Here is a 24,054-nt window from a genome sequence, read left to right on the forward strand (position 1 = left end):
CGAATTGCTCATATTCCTTGAGAGCTGCCACATGCAAGGATTTCCTTGATGGTTGTGCTAAATTGGTCCAGCAAACTGTAGCTGTCCAGGCTATCTTCCAATGAGGCACCCTCCCGACTCTGAGGCACACATTTAGATTGTATATAATCCCTCGATGGATGAACAGGAGAGTCCGCTTGGTTCAGTGACCTTCTGATGATCAGTATGTGGGGAAGCAGAGAACAGGCGTGTATGTGTGTGTGTGTGTGTGTATGTGTGTGTCCACCCAGGTGTTCTCCAGGGTCCTCGATGGCCAGTGGGTGATGGGGATGACTCTGTTTGCATTTACATTCATGCCCATCATACCAAGCTCAAGAGTTGGACCTAGCAGTTCCACACAAAAAGATACACTGGATGAAGCGTATCTGTGGTCCAAACTAGGATGTATTATGGCGGCATTCCATTGTGTTGGGCAACCATCAAGGAACGTAGACCTTTGGACCCAACTCAGAGACTGGCAATGATCTGGGCCCCTAATTCAATAAGACACAGATAACAGGCTCAATTATTTTTGTTCCCTGTGATATTACTGGAATGAAGGGCTCCTGATGTGGAAACTTCCTCCACTAAATGCAGATCATGGTCTTAGAAAGTTATTTACCTCTTACATCCTCTAAGCAAATGTAATAGAGATGGACAGCCTGAGGGTTGTACTGCATAGATGATAGTGTTACAAGACCTCAAAGAAAGCCTCTGCTGAGTTGGGTGGATCCTTTATGGAGGGTTTATGAGGAGATATTGACAAATCAAAAGCAATTGATCATCAATCAAGGCATTGGGCCTAGTGCTGCTGGGGATACCAAGATAAAAGCAAAAACAGTGCCTGCCCTTAAGGAGTCTACATTCTAATAGTGGAAGCAATCCATCTGTGCACATATATATATATATATATATATAAAGAGATATATGAAGGAGGAAATGGTGATCAACAATGTTAAATATATAAAATTTACATAAACAACAATTTTTAATTGTATGAAATAAAAGCCATAGATGAAGAGGTCAAGAAGGTTGAAGTCAGAAAAAAAAAAACTCATCAGATTTTATACTTTTAAGAGAATATTTGTAACACTAGAGAGAACAGTTTCAGTTGAAGAAGTTAAAGAAGAATACAAGGTCCATTTAAGTAAAGAAACAAGGAGATGATGCTCTTTTTCTAAATTTAACATCTCCATTTATGTTTTCTATTTATCTCTTCATTTCTTATCCCATCTACATTTTGCCATCTAAAGGAGGTAGTCAATAATTTCAGGCTTAAGATTGTTGGGTTTTTCTTTTTAATGTTACTTGTCAGTACAGATCCAGTCTGTACTTTTGTAATTTTATAGTTCCAGTATGTGAAAGTTTGCCACAAGTATTGAAGATATAAAAATGAGAATTCTTATTCATGGGTTATTTTTAAGTAAACATGAAGAAATATATGAATTATTAGCATTTTTCCTTTAGAAATTTATTTAAAGCAAGAAATTTCCATATTAGTACATAGAATATATTTTGGAAAGTTTCCACTTTGGTTTTATTTTTATTTTTAGATGATCTTTTAGTGCTCCATCTCTCTGACCTGATACGCATGGCATTCATGGCTGCTACTGATCACAGCAACCAGCTGCGGATGGCTGGGCTCCAAGCACTTGAGGACATTATCAAGAAATTTGCAACTGTTCCTGAGCCAGAATTTCCAGGTCATGTGATTCTGGAGCAGTATCAAGCTAATGTGAGATAATATTTATTAAATCATCTCTTAATGTTTAGCATTTGGGTAATAATTTTGAGATCTCTGACTTCTCAAAGAAATTGCCTGAGAATCCAGTCTGTTCACCAATGTAGGATGTTGTTCTCTGCCCTCTCACTATATCATCTGGTAATCAAAGAAACTTTGGTGTGTGAAGATATTTTAATAAATTTTTATGAGATCTCATTGTAATAACCATAAAACAAGGACAAGAGCTAGTGGAGCTTATGCTCAATTCATAAATGTTTATTAAATTTAACTTAATTTATTGATCTTCATAGGTAAATGCAGCCTGCATGGTGTATAATACCTGACTACCACTTTTCACAACCATATATCTATCCCAGTAGTGAAGAGGCACTAATAGATGGCAAGAAAACTGCCATCCTTCTCCTGTTAACATTGATATAATGGATTTAACTACCAGTGAATAGATGTAACTCTAAATTTGGAATTTATTGTATACTAAAAACTTTTTAAAACTATTGCTAAAACTGATTAAAAATATGACTGATTGTAGTTTCTCACAAATTAAATTTCATCTCCTTCCCATAGCCAGTATTTAAATACCAACATCATTTCAATAAACACTTATTAAACATCTATTATGTTCAAGGCACTGTGTTTTACTTGGGGGATATAAAAATAAGATTAAAAACAATATCTTCCCTCAAGGAGTTTACATTCTGCTGGAGAAGGGTTGGAATACAACATTTATCACATCATAGTCTTCAATCAGACTTTTCCTAAATCCTTTCATTTCTGTGTACCCTTTTCTTCTCTCTTTCCAGCTCTCATGAGTTTAGTAATTGTTTATATGCCAGTGATTCCCATATCTAAATATCAAGCTCCATTCTCTCTCCTTAACTTCAGTTCTATATCATCAGCTGCCTGCTGCCTACTGGACATTTCAAAGTAGATGTCATAGAGATGTGTAAAAGTTAAAGTATCTAAAAAAAATATTAATTTCTTTCCTTTCTTGTCCCTCACACTTCACCTCTCTTTCAGACTTGCCTAATTCTCTCTATGGCACTAGCATTTTCTAGTTCCCCACATACTTGGGGTGCCTTAGTAATATCATTAAGTCCTCATTTGCTTCACTCCATAGATCTAATCAGTTGCCAAGTCTTGCAATTTTTATCTCCATAAAACGTCTGATTTTTGAGAATTGCCCTTCTGGTCATCTATTCAGCTACCATAGTTTAGACCTTCATTTCTTCTTGGACTATTGTTGTGGTCTGTTCATTGGTCTTCCTGCCCCAAGTCTCTCATTACTCCAACTGGTTCTCCACCCTACGGCCAAATGATTTTTCTTAAGCTCTGATCATGACTCCTCAATCAATTTCAGTGTTTTAGCTTTTAAAGCTCTAGACCCCAACTGGACCTCAAACCATCTTTCTAGTCTCATTGAACATTATTCTTCCTTTTGCATTCTCAATCCAGCCAAATTGGCCTTTCTCTTCCTCAGATATGACATTCCCTCTCTCAACTGCATGCCTTTGTACGGAGCCATCTCCCTTGCTTAGAATGTACTTCTCCTCCTTTTATCTCATGGAATCCCTTTCTTCCTTTTTGATGCAGCTCAAACACACTTTATTTATATATCAGGCTTTTTCTTGCTAATGTCCTTCCCCCTAAATTAAGCTTTTATTTAACTACTTGGAATTCCTTTGCTTTACATTTATCCCATATTTATACTTATATATGTTCTTGTTTTCTTTCTCATTGAAATATAGCTTCTGATAAAGAGGCCTTGTTTTCATTCTAAGAGATCACATGGCAAGTGCTTAAATGTTAATACTGCTAAGTTATTACTTTGGGACTGTCTAAAAAGAGTCAATAGATGTTATAACTACAGATGCAACTTTTATATAGATTTGATCCTGATAACTTTTTAGGAGGTAAAAGTACTAAGGTAGAGAATGGAAAAATTAAAGTTTCTTTGTCTTCAAGGACATAAAAGTTATTCTCATTTTTATTATTTTCTTTTTATAAATAAATCCCTTGTTTTTCCCTTATCTAGGTGGGAGCAGCTCTCAGACCAGCTTTTTCACAAGATACTCCATCAGACATAATTGCAAAAGCTTGCCAGGTAGGAAAGAATATTTTTATAGTTATTGCTGACACTTTTTTAGGAATTCCACTTCCCTTCTAAAAATGATAACAAAAGAAAATTAAGTAACAGATACTTCTAACATTGGAAAAATTTAGTGACTTAGAGTCTTTATATCTAACAAGTCATGGAAATCTTAAGTGAGGCAAAAATAAATATAAGCTTAAGAAATATATAAGGATGATCTACAAGAACCTGTAAAATTAAACTTCTGTAATAATCAGTAATTCAGTAATAGGAAGATTTATGGCCCTTTGCATATGAGAACAACTCTAAAGCAATAATAATGATGATAATAGCAGTTAACATTTATGTAACACTTACCATGAGCAAGGGACTATACTAAGTGTTTTATAATTACTATCTCATTTGATTATCAGAAAAACCCTAGGAAGTAGGTGCTATTATTACCTTCAAATTACAAAGGAGGAACCTGAAGCCGACAGAAGTTAAATGACTTGCTAGAAAATTATTTTCTTATCTTAAAAAAGATTTCACCATTTGAAATTATTTTGCTATAAGATTAATCAAAGAGAATTTTCTCATATTACTATATTTCTTTCTAAAGCCATATATTCCAAAAGTTTTCAGTAATTTCCAGGTTTTTTCTTTATGGAATGAATTGAATATTCTTTCTACTATCATGTTTTTAAGAATCTAAGGATTTCTTTATTCCATATTAATCTGTAAATAAGAATATACCACATAATTCTAAAATTATTGACTTGGACTTTTAAATATCTTTCCTGATTGAGTTATACCTTTGCACTTTGGGCAAGGAGAAGAAAAATATTTTTAGATTATTCCTGTCTTTTAAAAAAGAAAATATAAGCCCTCATTAATTGGTACCGTTGTTGACATGAATCTCAATTAATGAAACTCACTGATTATTTAGATGAATTAGGTTAGCAAAACATTTTTCTTAGAATCATTGTAACTTTAGATAATGATAAACATTAATTTATAGTAAAGGAAGTATAGAAAAACCATTCTGCCTTTTATAGAATTGCTATAATAAAGTTCTAAAAAACATGGTATTGATATATTCTTCTCTGTCTTCCTCTAATAAGTACTTTTTTCTTTCTCTTCCACTTATTCATATTGTATACTTCTGTTGCTTAAGTTGCAAAAAAAGAATTTTATTTGCTTGCATAAAAAGTAACTTTATTCTTATTTGTCCAGGTTTGTAGCACATGGATTGGAAGTGGAGTTGTTAGTGATCTCAATGATCTCCGTCGAGTACACAATTTGCTTGTTTCCTCACTTGACAAAGTACAGGCAGGAAAAGGATCTTCCAGCCAACTTTATAGAGAAAGTGCCACAACCATGGAAAAACTAGCAGTGCTAAAAGCTTGGGCTGAGGTAACAGTTTACTTTTTTTTTTTAACCTTTGTGAGTTCATTTTAAAATAATTTTAGAAAAGACTAACAAAATTGATAAATCTTTAGCCAAGATGATTACATAGAAGAGAGCAGGAAAAAGCAAACAAACAAATGAGCAAAGTGAAATCACTCCATATCCATAAGAAATAAAAAGAATTACTAGAACTTGTTATACATGATTATAAACAAAACTGAGAACACAAAAGAAGTATTAACATCTTAAACTTTTTTCATTCAAAAATCCTTGCAACTTTAGTTCAAGAACTAAAATAATCAGGAAAATGTTTTTCTTCTTATTTTGTCTTAACATTGATGGAGGGAGTAGGTGGGTAGCTCAGTGGATTGAGAGCCAGATCTAGAGATGGGAGGCACTAGGTTCAAATCTGTCCTCAGACACTTCCCGGATGTGTGACCCTGGGCAAGTCACTTGACCCCCAATTGCCTATCCCTTACCGCTCTTCTGCCTTGGAACCAATATGTAGTATTGATTTTAAGATGGAAGGTAAAGGTTTAAAATTTAAAAAAAATTTTTTTAATTAAAAAAATATTAATCAAGCAAAATAGTATAGTGAACAGAGGCTCCATCAGAACCAGGAAGATATTACTTTAATTCCCTTTTCTGACACACACTGTCTTTGTGAATATGGACAAATCATTTAATCTCTCTTTGACCCAGTCATCTCTCTAGGACTGTAAGTTGAAGAACAGATTGTCTACATTAGTAGATGGAGTTTCATTTGTTCTTATTTAGAAAAAAGTTGATATAATCACAAAAAACAAAAAAATTTCTTATTAGGTCAGATATAATAACCAAGTCAGTATTCTGTTTTTGACAGTTGCATGATGCATCTCATATAGGAAATTATTGCTGCTCTTTAAGATGTCACTCTAAAGACTTCAGTTAAAAATTTCTCATGTGTCTATAAATTTACATTTTCAACCAAAAGTTATATGAAATTGTACCATTTTAATTAAGGCTTTTAATTGCCATTTGGTTACCTCAAAGTCATTGTAATATAATGATCAATTTAAGTAGTATGGCTCCCTGTTGGATATGCACATAATCTCTATAATTATTATATATATATACATAATATGATACATAATATAATCTGTGTGCAGATATTAAAGCATGCAAAGTAATAAGACATTGTTAAATAAATCACTCAAAAGTTCATTACTGCCTTACCATCCTAATCATCTAAACATACTATTTATTCTGGGGATTAAAAAAGTATGGGATGTGACTTCTGCTCTGTGAGAGCTTATAATTTAGTTAGGGTTATAAAGCTACATCTAAAGAAAAACAATAAATGCTATTAGAAGGGACCATGTTAATATGATTTTTAAAATTATAAGTCATCTGTTGCAACCCATATCAGAAAAAGAACCTCCTCTATGACATGCCTGAACATCTTTCCCTATAGACTTCCAGTAAGAAACCTCTTTGTTTTTCTTACTACTATGTAGAAATACTGACGATTTTTTGTTGGTTTAATTTTTATCTGCTACTTCACCGAAGATATTATTTATTTTTGTTTCTTTTCTAGTTCTTTGGGATTTTCAAAGAAAACCCATCATGCCTCCTGCAAAAGGGGATACATTTTTCTCCTCTTAGCCAATTTTTATGTGGCATAATTTGTTATCATCCAATCATTTCAGTTGTGTCCAACTTTTGTGACCTCATTTAGGTTTTCTTGGCAAAGGTACTGAAGTGGTTGCCATTCCCTTCTCCAGCTTATTTTACAGATGAGGAAGCTGAGGCAAATAGGCTTAAGAGACTTGCCCTGGGTCACACAGGAAATTTGAAACTTTTATTTACAAAAACCAGGTGAAATAGGTAGGCCTTTTTGAAACAGGGAAAAAAAAGTGATGACAGATTAAGATTCCTTTGATCCTATTGCACTTAATCAAGGCTACTGTGGGTAGGAAGCAGGTGGGCAAGGACAAAGGAGAAGGACTTACATTTATGGCCGGGCTCTAAGGTGGAGGGTGAAGAAAGAAGATTGTTTCCATACCAGTCAGCCTTGGGAGTTGGGTAGAAGAAGAGTGAGTAGTGGTTGGTTTGGTCCTGCCTGGTCCTCTGGACTTTTTCCTCAGAGTCCAGGCCTCACGGCCGTTAGCCCTTTCCCTCCACCTTCCTCAGGCCAGCTTCTTCAGGCTTATAGGAGACTCTAAAAGTCAACTGAGGATGAGAACAACAGTCTAAGAGTGCTTAGCCCCACCACACCTTAGATCTATCAGGGCAGAGAGGAGTCTAGTGATTGAGCACTGTCAGAGAAGAGGGATTCTTTGACAAATTCTGCTCTAATTGTGGGAAGATGAAGGATGGGAGACCAGAGTTCTATCAAATCTTTAAGAAAGAGAGATATACTCAGTTGTTTTGTCATCAGCAGGCACTGAAGCCAGGGCAGAAGTCCTAGAGAGATGAGGCTTTTTTCCATGTCACTAGGAAGCTAGTAAGTGTCTAAAGATAAGTCTTCCTGATTCCAGGACTGGAACTCTATCCATTATACCATATATACCACATAGCTGCCTCTGGTATATAATTAATAACTACTGATACAAAATTTTAAAATAAAATTCTAAGAAAAAAGCCAAGTAATATGTCAAAATCTATTTATCTGAATTTATGTCAGGGATGCAAGGAATCAATATTTGAAAAACAATAAGTATAATAAAATACATATATATAAACACATACACATATATATCTATATATCTATATATATATAAATAAAATCTTTGAGATTTTATTTAGAGAGACAGAAAAAAACATTGGAAAAATTAAAGCACTCATTTATGGAAAAAAACCAAACAACTAAACTAAAATGTATTTTCAAGGAAGGACCTTTTAAAAATATGGTAGATAAAAAATATGGTAGATAGCATATATATAAAACTAAAAATTAACATTTTGTCAATGGAGGAAATCCCAGAAGCAGTTCCAGTAATTTCAGAGATAAAATGCAAGTTGATAGAATGCTAGGCTTAAAGTAAGGAAGATGCAAGTTCACAGCTAGTCTCAGACACTAGCTATGTGGCCTTTAATGTCTGCCTCAGTTTCCCCAACTACAAATAGGAGCCATAATAGCACCTTCCTTCCAGGGTCAATGAGGATCAAATTAAATATTTGTAACATGCTTAGCACAGTGCCTGGTACATAGTAAGTGCTAATAAATATTCATTCAATTCAATAAACATTTATTAAATGCTTTTTAATTATATGTTATATATATATATATATATATTATATGTCAGATACTGTGCTCATTGCACTGGGGATATAAAAGGAGGCAAAAAATAGTCCCTTTTCTCAAGAAGCTTACCATACAATGAGGGAGAGAACAGGCAAACAAATATATACAAAGTAAGCTACAGACAATAAAAGGAAATAATTAAAAGAGGAAACGAGCCGGAATTAAAAGGGGTTAGGTAAAACTTCCTATAGAAAGTCACATTTTAGTTGGTACTTAAAGAAAGTCAGAGTTGGGAATAGAGAGTTTTCCAGTTATGGGAGACATCTGGAGAAAATGCCTCTAGCCTAGAGATGGAATGTCTTGTTTTGGAATAGCTAGGAGGCGAGTGTCACTAGATTGAAGAGAATATCAGGGAGCAAGGTTTAAGAAAACAAGAAAGGTAGGAGGGTGCTAGGTTATAAAGGGCTTTGAATGACAGGCAAAGCATTTTGTAGCTGATCCTAGAAGCAACAGGAAACCATTGGAGTTTATTGAGTAGGGAGAGTAACATGATTAGATTTCCATTTTGGGAAAATTAATTTGGTAAGCTTTGAGGTAGACAGACCTACCATCAGACTATTGTTAATAATCAAGACATGAGATAATAAGGGACTGTATTATAGCAGAAATAGTGTCAAAGGAGAGAAGGAGATGCATTTGGGAGATGTTGCAAATGTAAAATTGACAATTCTTGACAACAGCTTGGATATGGGGTGAGAGGGAAGAATCCTGGATGATTCTAGATTGTGAGGAGAGACTGGGAGGGTGGTGTTGCCCTCTACAGTAATACAGAAGGTTGGGATAGAAGAAGGTTTGGGGGAAAAGATAATAAGTTCACTCCTTTACCTCTTCATTCCCCATTTCTGCACTATTACTTGGCATATTCTAGAAATGCTCATAACATCAATAACACAAAAGAAAAATATTAAATGCATAATCACAGAATCTGAAAGTTGTTAGGTATTTCCCAGGAATTTTGTCAAGGGTTCCTTTGAAGCCTGATATCTCCTACTTTCTAATTATAAACATTGATTTATTGCCAATTTCTTTGGATATTATCCTCTTACAGTAAGCTAAGTGAAATGTCTCCAGATTCATATGAATCACTTTATTATTATGTGAAATTTAAATGAGGCATGCACACCAACATAAATTATAGAGAATCTTTTTTTTTTAAACCAGTATTCTCTCATCTGGCCATGATTCAGGAATCCTCATTGATGTCTGAATGAATTTTTCAGGTCCTGGTATTTAACTTTTAATACCTGATTCCCCCTGCCTTCTTATACCAAAGCCAGCGTTTCTCAGTTTTATTTTATTTACATTATTTCTGTCTTTCCCAATCTTTTTACCAAGCATTTCTAACTTCGGTTGCTTTGTTCTCAAATACCTCTTCTGGGAAATTTTTTATTCTTCCTCTAGCCCATTTTTTTAGTTTCCTACTTTCATAGCAGCATCTTTTGACTAGAAAGCCTTCTGTATCTCTGAGAATCTTCTTGCCCCTTTAGATCTGACACAAAGATTTGCCAATCCACAATATTTAATCAATATAGATAGTTGATGGATGTAAATTATGTCATCTCTTTCCACAAATGAAAAAGTGGAAAAGTTCACATGATTTCCAAAATATCTCATGGGATGTAATTTTTTTTTTCTTGCTGAATCCTAGGACACAGATCAATCTGTCTTTTAAAAAGAATGCCTAGGGCAGCTGGGTAGCTCAGTGGAGTGAGAGTCAGGCCTGGAGACAGGAGGTCCTGGGTTCGGGCCCGGCCTCAGCCACTTCCCAGCCGTGTGACCCTGGGCAAGTCACTTGACCCCCATTGCCCACCCTTACCATTCTTCCACCTATGAGACAATACACCAAAGTACAATGGTTTAAAAAAAAAAAAAAAAGAATGCCTTTTGGGGGCAGCTGGGTAGCTCAGTGGATTGAGAGCCAGGCCGCAAGTCACTTGACCCCCATTGCCTACCCTTACCACTCTTCTGCCTTGGAGCCAATACACAGTATTGACTCCAAGACGGAAGGTAAGGGTTTAAAAAAAAAAAAAAGAATGCCTTTCTACCATTTTCTTTTACATTTTTGGTTTAGCTCAGGCAATTATAATTACAGTAGTAATATTTATATTTGTTGTTTATCCTTATTAATAAATTCAGTATTTCTTTTAAATAAAGACAAGACTTTAGGAAATAAGTCTTGAAAGAAAATAAAATTTTCTTTTTTAAGACTCACTTCATTGTTATTTTGCCATGCATAAAATACATTGTCAACAGTTTTTGTGGAATTCAGTTTTGGACTCAAAATGCACAATATTTTTCTTTGACTGTCAAACACAACTCTCACAAGGGTATAAAATGGCACAACTGATAAAAATTAGAGTGATAAAACAAAAATATAGTTCATCTTCATAGAAAATTTTCTCAATTTTCTAACCACATTCAGCAATTTCCCTTAACTTAGTGACAGTTGTAAAGTTCCTAATCACGAGATCATTTCCCCAGTAACAGCTGTTCTGCTAACTTTGCTAAATGTATTTAATTCTTTGCTTCAGTAATATGATCAAAACATTGCATAATGAAGATTAATAATATACATTCTTATTTTATACTATTTGAAATTCTTATTGGATTTATTCTTAAATTTTAAATGTCACTAACAGCAAATATGACTTCCTTTAAAGTTGTATGCTAATACATGGATATTGATCCTTGGTAGTAAAAAAGAAGACTCTTTATCAACTAAAAGTTTTCCATCCCCCATATTTCTCACAACACTTGGTCTCAACTTGCTCTTTATCGGTACTATACCCTTTCCTTTTATCATAATTATTTGTTTCTGTGTTGTTGGACCCATAGATTGGGACCTCTTTGAAAATAAGTTGTGTTTCATCTTTTAATTTACTACATCTATCAGTGTGTTGAATGTAACCAGAACGTAATAAATGTTCATGAGTTCAATTGAATTGAAAATGATTTTTTAATTTAGTTGTTCCCCATCGACATTCTTTGTTAATCATCTTAGTAACATGCTCTTTAGATTTATATCTACCAGTTGTCAAAGCCCAGGAGATACATGAAAGAGAAGCATATTTCATCTTCCTGCAGAAGTCTTTTTAATGCTTTTAATATTATAAAAAACAGTGCTAGTAGCACCATCTTTATGTTTAACTAAGATAATTTTTGCTTAAAAAGAGAAAACATCTAGGTGAACTACATAAATAGTATGTCATTTCCAGCTCTTGTCATGCCAGAATATTGCATGGCTTTTAAGGAATATCATCAGGAGTCAAGATGGTGGCTTAGAAGCAGCAAAAGTCGGGTCCTCTCCGAAAACCCTTCCACACCAATCAAAAACAAAGCTCTTCGAGGGGGACAGAAAACCAAATCCAATAACAGGATAGAGCCAGGGGACTCTCCTGCTCAATTCATCTTAAAAGGTATGCAGAGAAGGATGAATTCTTGGGTTTAAGGAAAAGAAAGAAGGAAGGTCCCAGGACCCTTCCCCCACCTCAGGGGCATGGGCTCCAACCCAGTGGGAATGCCTTGCTACCACAGCTACTTGACCATAGCTGGCAGGGAGGCAGCTAGAGGAGAGGGACAGAGAAGAGGGCAGCCTGGCCTCAACCTTCAGAAGTTTTGGCCTCAGGGCACATCTAGCTCTGCAGATAAGCTCAACTGGTTTAATCCAGTCTATCAATAGTGCAGATAGGAAGTCTCCAGAGGTCAGAAAAGCCCAATCTCCAACATTAACTCCCCCCCCCCACACACACACACACACACACTGCACTGAGACCTGACATAAGAATTTGGCTGACTGGGCTCCCAGGGCAAAGACTGCAACTGCCACAGAGTACTTTGGTACCACCATGGGAAGCTCAAGGTTCTGACCTGGCAGCTGGCAGGAAGGCCAGCTGGCAGAAAGGAAGAGAGGAGGACCTTCAGCCTCTACACCTTCGCCTTCACCTTCACTTTCACCTTCACCTTCACCTTCTGCTTGCAGCTATGGAAGATATGACCTCAGGGCTCATTAACAAAAGGTCAGCTCCATCAGCCTAATCCATTTAATCAGCAGAGCAGAGAAGAAACCCCTTCAGGACAGAATAGCCCAAACCAATAGATCCAGCAAATAAACAGAGGAGCAAGAATATAGTCAATGAAGGCGGGGGGAAGAAGGAAAAAATATGATTAAACAACAGAAAAAGAAAAAAGAAATTACACTTGACAGCTTCTATCCAGGTAATGAACAAAGAACAAATGGAACAGAGGAAGACCAAAGAATACCAAGAAAAAACTCAAGAACTCCAGCAAATTGGACACAGGCTTTGGAAGAACTCAAAATGCAATTCAAAAAAAAAAAAAACAATTAAGAGAGGTTGAAGAAAATTGGGAAAAGAACTTAAAAAGCAAAATAAGTCAGCTGGAAACAGAGGCACATGAACTAAAACAAGAAAATAGTGTCTTGAAAACCAGAATTGACCAGCTTGAAAAGGATGCAAAGAAAGTGAAAGATGATTTACAAAGAAAAACAGATCAAAAGGAAAAGGATGATCAAAAAGCCAGGGACAAAATTCAGTGTCTAAAAATTAGAATCCAGCAAGTAGAAGCAAATGACTTCACAAGGCAGCAAGAGTCTATAAAAACAAAACCAAAAGAATGAAAAAAATTGAGGAAAATATCAAATACGTCATTGATAAAACAGACCTGGAAAATAGATCCAAGAAAGACAATTTACGAATTATTGGTTACCAGAAAATCATGACAAAAGAAAAAGCCTGAACATCATTCCATATGAAATTATCCAAGAAAACTGCCCTGATATTCTTGAACAAGAGAGTAAAGTAGAGATTGAAAGAATCCACAGATCACCTCTTGCATTAAATCCCCAATTGACAACACCTAGGAATGTTATAGTTAAGTTCAAGAACTTTCAGACCAAGAAAAAGATACTACAAGTTGCTAAAAAGAAACCATTCAGATATTATGGAGCTACAGTTAGGATAACATGGGACCTGCATCTACAATGAAGGACCAGAAGGCATAGAATATGATATTCCAGAAAGCAAGGCAACAGGGTCTACAACCAAGAATCAACTACCCAGCAAAATTGACTATATTCTTGCAGAGGAAATTATGGTTGTTTAATAAAATAGAAGACTTCCAAACATTCCTAAAATAAAGAAACAGAAAATTTGATGCATGACCACAGAACTCAAGAGAATCACCCAAAAGTAATTGAGAAAGGGAAAAAAAATTTTAAGGGACTCAATAAGTTTAAATAATTTGTATTCCTATAAGAAAAGCTGATATTGGTAACTCTTAAAAATTGTTATTATCATCAGGGAGCTAGAAGAAGTATTCTTAGAGGGAACAGTAACAAATTGTATAGGATGATATGTCCAAAAATATGTTTAAAAACTAGGGGTAAAAAAGAAGATAATACTAAGAGAAATGGGAAAAGAGATAAAATGGGATAAATATATATTTCATAAAGAAGCACATTGGGAGAGATAGGGAGAAGACCAATATAATGGAAGGGTGGAAGAGGTTGGTGACAGGTAATACTTAAATCTTACACTCATTGAAATTGACTCAGAGAGGGAAGAACAATCAGATCAATTGGAGCAGAGAATTATATCTGCCCTATAGAAAAGTAGAAGGGTAATAAACAGGCTGGTGGGGAGGGGAAGAACACTAGGGAGGGAGAGGGCAGGGGGGTCATTTAAAAGGCACTATAGTAAGAGGGGAATAAATAAGAGGGGAGTGGGTGGGAAGTGGAGTAACATTAAGGAGGGGAAAGGGGGGAGACTTACTAAAAGGAATATCATCATATAGGGATGGGGAAGAATGGTTACAAAAATCCTTTGTGTGAAAGTCTCCTGTCTTCAAACTTTTACATAGAACATAGTCTGTAGCATTAAAAGGAAGACAGGGGAGGAAGTAAATATGACATGTTAACCCCAAATAAAGGAGTTTAGTAAAGTCTTCATGAGTCTGCACAGGAAAAGCAAGTGTGTTAGCAAGGAAAGCAGCCAAAAATCAGATCAGATCATGGCAAAAAAAATATGAATTCTACTCTAATATGAATAATGGAGAATTTTCTGGTTACCAGGAATTCACAAAACTTTATGTTTTCCAATATTTATAATCAATTGTGATAAATGAAATGTATGATTATTATGGTTAACAATCCTTTTAATTTACTTGTATGCTTTAACTTTGATCAGGTTTATGTCGTTGCCATGAATATTAAAAAGGAAGCAGAGACTAAACCAAAAAGAGCCACAAAAACGACTGATGATGAAGATGATGATTATGGAACCATAGATGAGCTGCCACCAGATAGTTTAATTACACTTGTACAACCTGAGTTGCCTATACTTAGCCGCCTCTGGTTGGCAGCATTAAAAGATTATGCACTTTTGACCTTACCAGCTGAATTTTCAAGTCAGCTTCCACCAGATGGTGAGTATGATTGATATAGTTTTTGCTTTTGGTGGGGTTTATATGAGGATTAAACATAAAAAATTAGAAGCAAGTAGTAATATCTTACAGTTATGTAACATTTTGTACATTTGCATATTTAAATACTTTTTGATAAATTTGTCTGTTTAAAGCATTGAGTCTTTAATGGTAGACTATATTGCTTTAATATTCTTTTTCTTATTCTCTATGAAAACTCATGTTTATGGACCTTTGAAAGATAACAGGATTACCTATTCATCCATACAAAATGGTGAATATTATCACAAAATATTGACATTGCAGAATAGGGCACTTGAATAATAATTTATTAAATAGCTATTAATTTTCCCCATAAGTTTCTTGAAAGTTGTAGTATCAATAAAAGTTACAATGAATATTGCATTTGTATATTAGGAAAAAATGTACTCTGTTACATGCCCATATGAGTAAATCTTCTACTTATGAATGTCTTGGGTCCAAAAGGAAGTTGTTAAATTTAGAATACATTTTCCTTGGGAGAAATAAAGTTGTAACTAAGAATTAGATTCTCTGTAATGCTCAAAAAGTCTTTAGTTTTTAGTGGTACTATAGAACCCAATCCCTATTTATAACATTTTTTTATGGGATAACTCATCATATTTTTGGTCCATAGTTCATTTGTAAGTTAGATGCTACTTATACATCATCTTATGTTCCCTACTGAAGTCTTAACAATAGAAAGGATTCCCTGATGACAATAATCTAATATTATGCATTTAGTTAGTATCTACTATTCCATACTACTTGTAAGACAATATGCTTGTAATGTTTTGTATGGAAATGGGGAGGAAAAAAGGAAAGAACAGGAGTCTTCATAATGGTAGGGCCCAAGTAGTAGTAGTAGTAGTAGGAAAAAAAGATAATCTTGACTCTGAAAGGAAGAGAATATTAGGATTATGAATGGCCCTGGAATTGAGAAGAGGGTACTTATCAACCCCGGCCATTACATAGAAAAGACATGTGAAGATGAGCTTCCTAAGCAGAAACTGTGATGAGGATAATAATTGAAGTGGTAGCCAGACAAGGAGAAATGAGGTTCAGATTTCATATTGAACTGTATTGTTTATAATTTGGGGAATAGCTGTACTAAGAAATAAACATTTTTAACTGAATGGCAGGGGGAGCATTTTATACTCCAGAGACAATTGATACAGCTCGGCTTCATTACCGGAACTCTTGGGCTCCAATTCTCCACGCAGTAGCACTTTGGTTAAATAGTACAGGATTTACTAGTTCAGAACCAATTGAAGAAACATCAGTACCTGGTTCACAAAAACGTCCAACACCTGTCATTTTAAACCAGGCACCTGGAGCAACAGCTAACACTAAATCTTTGCCAGAAATTAACAAAGACAGAATGCATCTGATTTTAGGTAAGGATACTATATTAATGTATTTCAAGATTTTTATTATCTATGAAATTTCTCTTCATTATGATGAAAATGTTAATAACAGTATTGATAAAAGGAACATCAAATAAGGTAAGATTTTTAGCTCATCTTCCAAAAATGAGTGGATTATTGTAAAAAAATTATATATAAAATATTTTTAAATTTCCAGTAAAAATTCAGTTGCCAGCACATTCATAGAAGAATATTATTGGGTGTTTTTCTGAGGAAAAAATTTATTCCCTCACCAATTGGCAGTTTTTCCTTTTGCTTGGCATTTACCAGACTGTACCATGATGAATAATGAGAAGACACAGTAAATAACTTTGTATGAATCTAAATTGATATCACACTTGTAGGTGTTGATTTAACACTTGGGAATTTAGACTGTCTAGTGAAATTTGTTGCCTTCATATATTTGTCATAAAAAGGAAGCAAAATGGGAAAAGCATAAGTGCTAAACTAATTAGTAAACCTGTTAACTTAAAAAGAGGACTTTACAGAATGTCTTTGCTAGTATTCAAAATAAGGACAGCTGTTGTTCACTCAACATATTGAAAATGCCCATATATCTTGATCTCTTCTTTTTTTTTAAACCCTTACCTTTCATCTTAGAATCAATGCTATGTATTGATTCCAAGACAGAATAGTGGTAAGGGCTAGGCAAATGGGGGTTAAGTGACTTGCCCAGTGTAACACACTAGGAAGTATCTAAGGCTAGATCTGAACCTAGACTCTCCCATCTCTAGACATGACTCTCAATTCACTGAACCACCTAATTGCTCCTAGCTTGATCTTATCTTAAATTTTGTATATATGAAAAATATTCCTGATATCATTTTATACATCTTTTTTAGGTTTTTATGTAATTTAAACATCATCATATCTTGAAAGAATTCTCTCTGGACTGGATCCTAGAAGTGAAAAACCAACCTACTGATTAATTTAACAATGATTAATTTCCTTTATTTTTTACTTTTTATTGTTAAACTTAAGTGAAAGACTGCATTAGATCCTGAGAAATTTAGTGAATTTTAGGAAAGATGTGGCATTGATGAGTCATTTGATATTTTTCTTGCACTTTAATGAACTGACAATCTATTGACTTTTAGTCTATGATGCTCTCCATAAAAATGGTAGAGTCTGTTAAAATAATCTATATATTATATAAAAGCAATTTCCATTTTGTTAGGGTGAAAAATTAGAGTAATTTTTTAATGTATTGCAGGTGTTAGTATACAGTTTCTTTGTTCCCCAAGACCTGAGGAACCTATTGAACATGTTACAGCATGTCTGCAGGCACTGCATACTTTGCTGGATTCCCCTTGTGCCAGAATTCATATTGGAGAAGATCAGGTACAGTTTTATAGAATTATGTTCCTAATATTTAGTAAATATAACTTGTTGAAATAAATGTATTAACATACTATCTATATTATTACAAGACTATGATTTAAAATATTTAGTATTTGTTTTTCTCCTAAAACATTTATGTATATGCATATATATATAAATGCAGAAATGGGTTTGTATATGTACACATAAGTAAACCTACATAGTCTCACTTTTTTGTGATTGATATCCCTTTAACACATATAGATTTTGTCAAACAATTATCAAGTATTGTATACAGAGAACTGTACTGGATGAGATATAAAGCTTAAATAGGATAGTCCATCCCCTCATGGAGCTTATAATTTAGTAAGGAAAATACAACACATTCATAGACACCTCAAATACACAAATGGATCTTTCATGCCATGATATGGATTTTCTGTTAAGTAAAATCGATAACTTCTCACATATAGTTGAGACAACTTCTAGAAGAAATAGCATTTCAGGTTGGACTTTAAACAATGAGTTGGGAAGAGGGGCATACTATTAGTAGGGGGAATGTTGGAGAGCAAGGCTTAACTTTGAAATTATTATCCAGTGATGAAAATGAGACACTACTGTAGTACCCAAATCACATCGATTTCAACATTTTCAATATAAATGAAACTAGAAGACAAAAGGAAGTTTGAGCTATAGAGAAGGATAGCACTTAGATTTCTCTATTAAAGCAAATGAAGGAGTTTACACAGTTGGTTTTTACCATGTATTCGAAGGCAGCAAGAGGCAACATTTCATGGGATATTTGATAATCTTACTTTGTAGTGTTAGTGATCAGCATAAAAAAAAAAGACCACAGTATTTATAAATTATCAGCATTTTTTTGCAAGGATTAAATGAGATAAATTCAACTAAAAGTATGATAATTCCTCTAACTTGAATCAACTTATATTTTGATATTTTGTGACTTAGTCTTAAAATGAGCAGAATAGAGAATGGCAAAAATGTTGGAAAATATGTCTCTGGTTCAAGAAACAGAAGAAATCAGATGCATGTATATTTCAGAGAAGCCTCACAACTCTGTAGCCTAAGTAATTTCTTCAATAAGAGATTTGAGATACTGGACATGGTGAATACCAAATAATTTTATTAAACTACTCATATGTCTTTTTTCTTATCTATATATTATCATCATGAATGTAATTTACACATATATCAAGGATATCCACGATAAAAGCTGAGATGTCATAGTGCACATCTCTAATCCCAGACTTGAGGGAAGTTAAGGTTAGTGGATCTCTTGACTTGAGGAGTTCTTAGCTATAGTGGGTTATATATTAAGTGTATTCATTCTATGTTTGAGATCAATAGGGTGAACTTTTGGGAGCGAGCACCACCAGATTTCTTAAGGAGGCAACTGACCCAAGTTGAAAATGAAGCTAAGGTCCCATGCTAACCAGTAGTAAGATCTTGTAAGTCTGTAAAGTAAATCTTGCATTTTAGCCCTGGGTGAGATGGAGAGCCAGCCTTTAAGATATGTGTATGTACACATATGTATATATGTGTGTATATATTTATATATATATATGTAAATATATATAAAATACATAGGTATCTTTTGATGATGATGATGATGATGGCGACGATAATGACAAATAGAGGGTAAAACTGAGATTGCACGCCTGGCTGACTTAGAGAATAGTGATACCTTGACAATCAAAATTGGAAAGATGAAAAGAGGGGAGAGTTTGGAAGAAAAGATAATGAATTCTGTTTTGGACATGTTAAGTTTGAGATGCCTACCAAACATTCAGTTGAAGTCCAAAAGGCAATTGGTGAATATTTTAGTTTTGAATGTCTTACCAACCTTGCTACTGTTCAAATTTATATGTTTATAAAGTTACAGTAATGAGGAAACAAAAACATCAGGCACAAACAACTTTTTCTAAGAGTACTGGCTCTAAAGAAAAGGAAAAAAAGGCAATGGCATACTTTTTTTTTAATTGCCAAAACAAGATTTAGGATGCATGATTTCTGAATCACCATCCTGGAGAATAGAAAAAAAGATCATGGCATACTTATAGAGATTATTTCTAAAAAGGCATAGAGAAAAAAACCAGAAGGAAGAGATCGTTTGTGATGATAATGAGAATTTTTGAATAGTAGAAATGAAGAAATAGATTTCTCTTCTACTTTGTATGTCCTGAGTCTTCTTGGTGAAACAAAAAAGCTAAATTATCTTCTGAAAATATAAGTGACAAGGATGCAATAACATTAAGAGACAAACATATAGAGAGAAAGAGACAGAGAGACAGAGAATTATATAAGCTTCTGATTTCTGTGTTATTTGTAGTCACTGCTCATTATGTTATGTAAGTGAAAATTACTTAAAATGTAATTATCTTGTTTTTATATTGACTTTTTCTACTTACTCAGATTGAGAAATAATTCTTTTGCTCAGGCATCACTTATAGTGGGGCAAGTAATATTATTGAGTGACTTAAAGAACTTAATGCTTTCATTCTCAAAAGATTCATTCATATTCTACATTCTCTTTAAGCATTTAAATATAATTAAAATCCAATTTTTGCCTGAAAATACATTAGAATAAAATTGGACTATATTTGTGTTGTTATTCTTGTTCTTTGTGTGTGATGCAATAACACCTTAATCTCTAAATTTCTTTATTTTTTTGCACATAATGTATTAGATTTTTATTCAAGTATATTATTTGGAAATTAAGAATGAATTGAATTTCTCTCTTTTAATTTATCATAGCTAATTGGTGTTGAGCTGCTGAATGTGCTACATCGACTCCTTTTGACTTGGAATCCACCGTCAGTCCAACTGCTGGTAACTGGAGTGGTACAGCAGATAGTTAGAGCAGCTCAAGATCATTTGCAAGAAAAAAGAAATACTCTAAGTACGGCACTAACATTCACCTTAACGTTTTTTTTATTTTTTTTATTTTTGCAAGGATACTGAGTAATATTGCTTAATAAAGAGGCAGTGCTGCATAGAAAACAGAGTGCTAGATTTGGTATCAGGAAGACCTGAGTTTAAATCTAAGTACAGATTTGGGCTTTGTAAGCCTGATCAAATCACTTAACCTTTCAGTCTCAGTTCTTTATCCATAAAACAAGGTTAATAATAACTCTTGCTTCAAAGGTTGTTGTGAGGAACAAAGGAGATAATGTAAAGAATTTAATAAATCTTAAAATTCTAGATAAATGTAAGCTGCTCCTACTCTTTCTCCTCTTATTATTTCTTCAGTTGATAAATTCAGAAACATTTTAATACTCAAGATCATAGAAATTACCAATAACTTTAATCTCATTTTTAATATAATATAGGAGTATAAAATCAGATTTATTTTCATCTGAGATCCATGTAGCTAACAAACAAATTTCATTGCAATAAGTTTATTATAATAAAAATCTCTACATAACCAAAATAGTTTAAAGCCCAGTCAGTGATCCTTTTTATGAAACCATTTTTGAGTATAATAAAATTCTATAATAGACATATGATAAAGCCAATTAAAGTAATGTTTAGCCCATAGTAGCAGTTAGAGTTGTATTTGTTAGACCTTTTGAATACTTTTCTTAAGTATTCTAATCATATTGTGCTTTATTTGGTGGTATGTGTTACCTATTATTTAGGAAATTTCACTAAATTTTCTTTTCTCTAAGATGAAGATGATATGGAAAAAGAGACTTGCCCTGTATTAGGAGAAGGAGGTGACAGTGGTGGTCTTGTTCCTGGAAAATCTCTTGTCTTTGCAACCATGGAGCTATTGATGTTCATCTTAGTACGGCATATGCCACATCTCAGTACCAAGATGTCAGATTCACCAAGTCATGTATCCACCAAAACGCAATTATCTGAAGAAAGTGCCCGTTTAGTGGCAGCCTCAGTTACCATCCTCTCAGACCTGCCATCGCTTTGCTCTCCTGCTGGTATAGTAGCTTTTAATATATACAAATAAATATGTATTAACTTTGATTGAGATTACTTCCTTGTCATTTTAAGCTGTATTTTAATTTGCTTTTCCTTTATAAAACTCAAGCACTAACTAGTGTTGAATATAATTATTATTTTTAAAGTAATTTAAAGGGCAGATAAAAATGTCATAAGAAAAGCTTTATTTTTACAAATTATGGAAATTTCAACATCACTTTGGTAAATTAGCTATTAACAGGTGGAAATTGTTTCTTAAAAAAATTTAATATTTGCTTTTTAACATCTGGCAGATATCCTTAAATGTGTTTAGACTGAGAAATAAAAGAAGTGATGGGAATCTGAATTAGGGTATTGGTTGTCTAAGTGGAGAAGACAAGTGAAGGAGACATTGTAGAGGTAGAATTAACAAGACTTAGCAGCCAGTCAAATATTATAGATAAGGATAATGAGTTGAGAGTGACTGGAAGATTATGAACCTGGGGGACTGGAAAGATAGTGTTTTCAACAGAAATGGGAAAGTTTGGAGGAGAAACAGAGTTAGGAGGTGAATATAATAAATTCATTTTAGTCATGTTTTGTTTGTGATGCAAATGGGATAGCCAAGTGAAAATGTACAGCTAATTAGAAATGCAAGATGAGAACTTGAGAAATCTTTTTTAAAACTGTTACATATACAGGATATCCCAAAAGTCTCAGTATAGTTTCAAACTGTAGTTAAGTTTTAATAACTTATAAAATTGCACTAAGGCTTTAGGGACACTGTATATATACATTTATGTATATATGCTTCTATATATACAGATATACATGATATTTATATATTTTTCTATATATTTAGTAAGCATAAAAATTAATCATAGATAGGAGAAGTCAGAATGGCAGTAGAGGTTTGAGGAGGCCCTCATTTTTAGGTAGAAAGAAATAAAGAAGAGTTTGTAGAAGAAGTTGCACTTAATGTAGGACTTTGAAGCAAATGAAGGAAGGATTTCAGGAGACTAAGATAAAAGGAATGGCCATTCCGGGCAGGAAAAGCATGTATATGAGGCAAAAGAAGCCAATGCAATTAGGGAATAGTCAAGTTTGACTAGAATATAGAGTCTACATTGAGGAGGAGGGTGAAATAAAGGCAGAAAGGTAAAGGACCAGTTTCCTTGAGTGCCAGATTTGTTACAGTATTAAGCACTAGGAAGCTACAAGAGTTTTGGGCAGAAGGTTAATGTGATCAGAATTGTTAAGTAGGAAAATTATTTTAGTAGCTACATGAAGAACAGATTGGAGAGATAAAGAATAGAGTTTGATTAAGAGCCTTTTACAGCAGTCTAGGATAGAGTAAATAAGGAACTGTACAATCAAGGTGCTAATGGGAATAAGAGGACATACATCTAGGAAAAAAAAAAGAAAAAAAAAAGCCAACAGTGCAGCAATAAACTGAGAGGTCGAGAGGGAGAGAAAACTAATGGGATGGGTGTGGGATAATGGAGAGGAGGCCACAGTGTTCAAGTCTTGAGTGATAAGGTGGATAACATTATCATCAATAGAAATGGGGGATTTAATAAATGTGGTTAATTAAGGAAAGAAGACAAATTACTTGTAGACATTTTGATTTTTAAGCCAGGTCAGACTTACCAAGTTGAAATGTGCAAGTAGGGATAAATACAGAATGTGTATTTCCTTGAGCTTTGGAAATAAGGAAGTGGAGAGAACATGACTGGATATTTTCTCTTGCCCTAGCGAAAACCAGAGCTGGTCAAAGGTAGCCCCTACGGCTGACACAGAAATATTGGGAGAAACAGAAAAGGGTCTTGTGACAAATTATGTCTGAGTTTTGATTGCCTCCTACTATATTCTTTTCTTTCAAGCTTGGGGTGATGGTAGTAGTGGAGAGGTGCCACCTTGGTAAGAATTGTGTGGTTTCTTAGTTGAATAAGTAGCATAATTTTTGGGAAGCAAATTTCCAAAAAATGAGAGGAAATGCCAATATGTTCCCTTAGCCAGAGATTCTAAGGTGGAATTCAACTCGAGGAGATTAAAAAAATTCAACTCTGGATATAAAGTGCATACAGTCCTGATACTAAGTAAAAATCTTATCAATGTGAGCTAAACCAATTAGATTTTTTTTAAAGAAACACAGAAAAGATGGAAAAATGGATAAAAGAACAAAGAATACAAAATGTCATAATCCCAAAAAAAGTTCTAACAAGTTTTAGAGTTGGAAGGGATCTCAGATCATCTTGTCAGACTCCATCATTTTTCAGATGGTGTAAAAGAGGTTCAAGGTCATATAGCTAGTTAGTGGTAAAGCCAACACTTCACTCTTGTCAATAAAATTCAGATTTAGGATCTAGATGGTAAGTAGAAAAATTAA

General features: G+C 34.0%; 1 protein-coding gene across 1 annotated transcript in view; it reads left to right on the forward strand.

Moving 5' to 3' along the window:
• HEATR5B (HEAT repeat containing 5B) overlaps nucleotides 1–24,054 on the forward strand; it is a 141,201-nt gene that overhangs the window by 93,660 nt on the left and 23,487 nt on the right. The window contains exons 23-30 of the mRNA XM_044659584.1: nucleotides 1,572–1,753; nucleotides 3,795–3,863; nucleotides 5,067–5,246; nucleotides 14,730–14,967; nucleotides 16,125–16,379; nucleotides 17,623–17,750; nucleotides 20,505–20,649; nucleotides 21,419–21,685. Of these exons, the coding sequence (XP_044515519.1) occupies nucleotides 1,572–1,753; nucleotides 3,795–3,863; nucleotides 5,067–5,246; nucleotides 14,730–14,967; nucleotides 16,125–16,379; nucleotides 17,623–17,750; nucleotides 20,505–20,649; nucleotides 21,419–21,685 (1,464 nt within the window). The remainder of the gene's footprint in view (nucleotides 1–1,571; nucleotides 1,754–3,794; nucleotides 3,864–5,066; nucleotides 5,247–14,729; nucleotides 14,968–16,124; nucleotides 16,380–17,622; nucleotides 17,751–20,504; nucleotides 20,650–21,418; nucleotides 21,686–24,054) is intronic.

Source organism: Gracilinanus agilis, chromosome 2, assembly GCF_016433145.1.
Source record: "Gracilinanus agilis isolate LMUSP501 chromosome 2, AgileGrace, whole genome shotgun sequence".
In the NCBI taxonomy this organism is placed as follows: Eukaryota; Metazoa; Chordata; class Mammalia; order Didelphimorphia; family Didelphidae; genus Gracilinanus; species Gracilinanus agilis.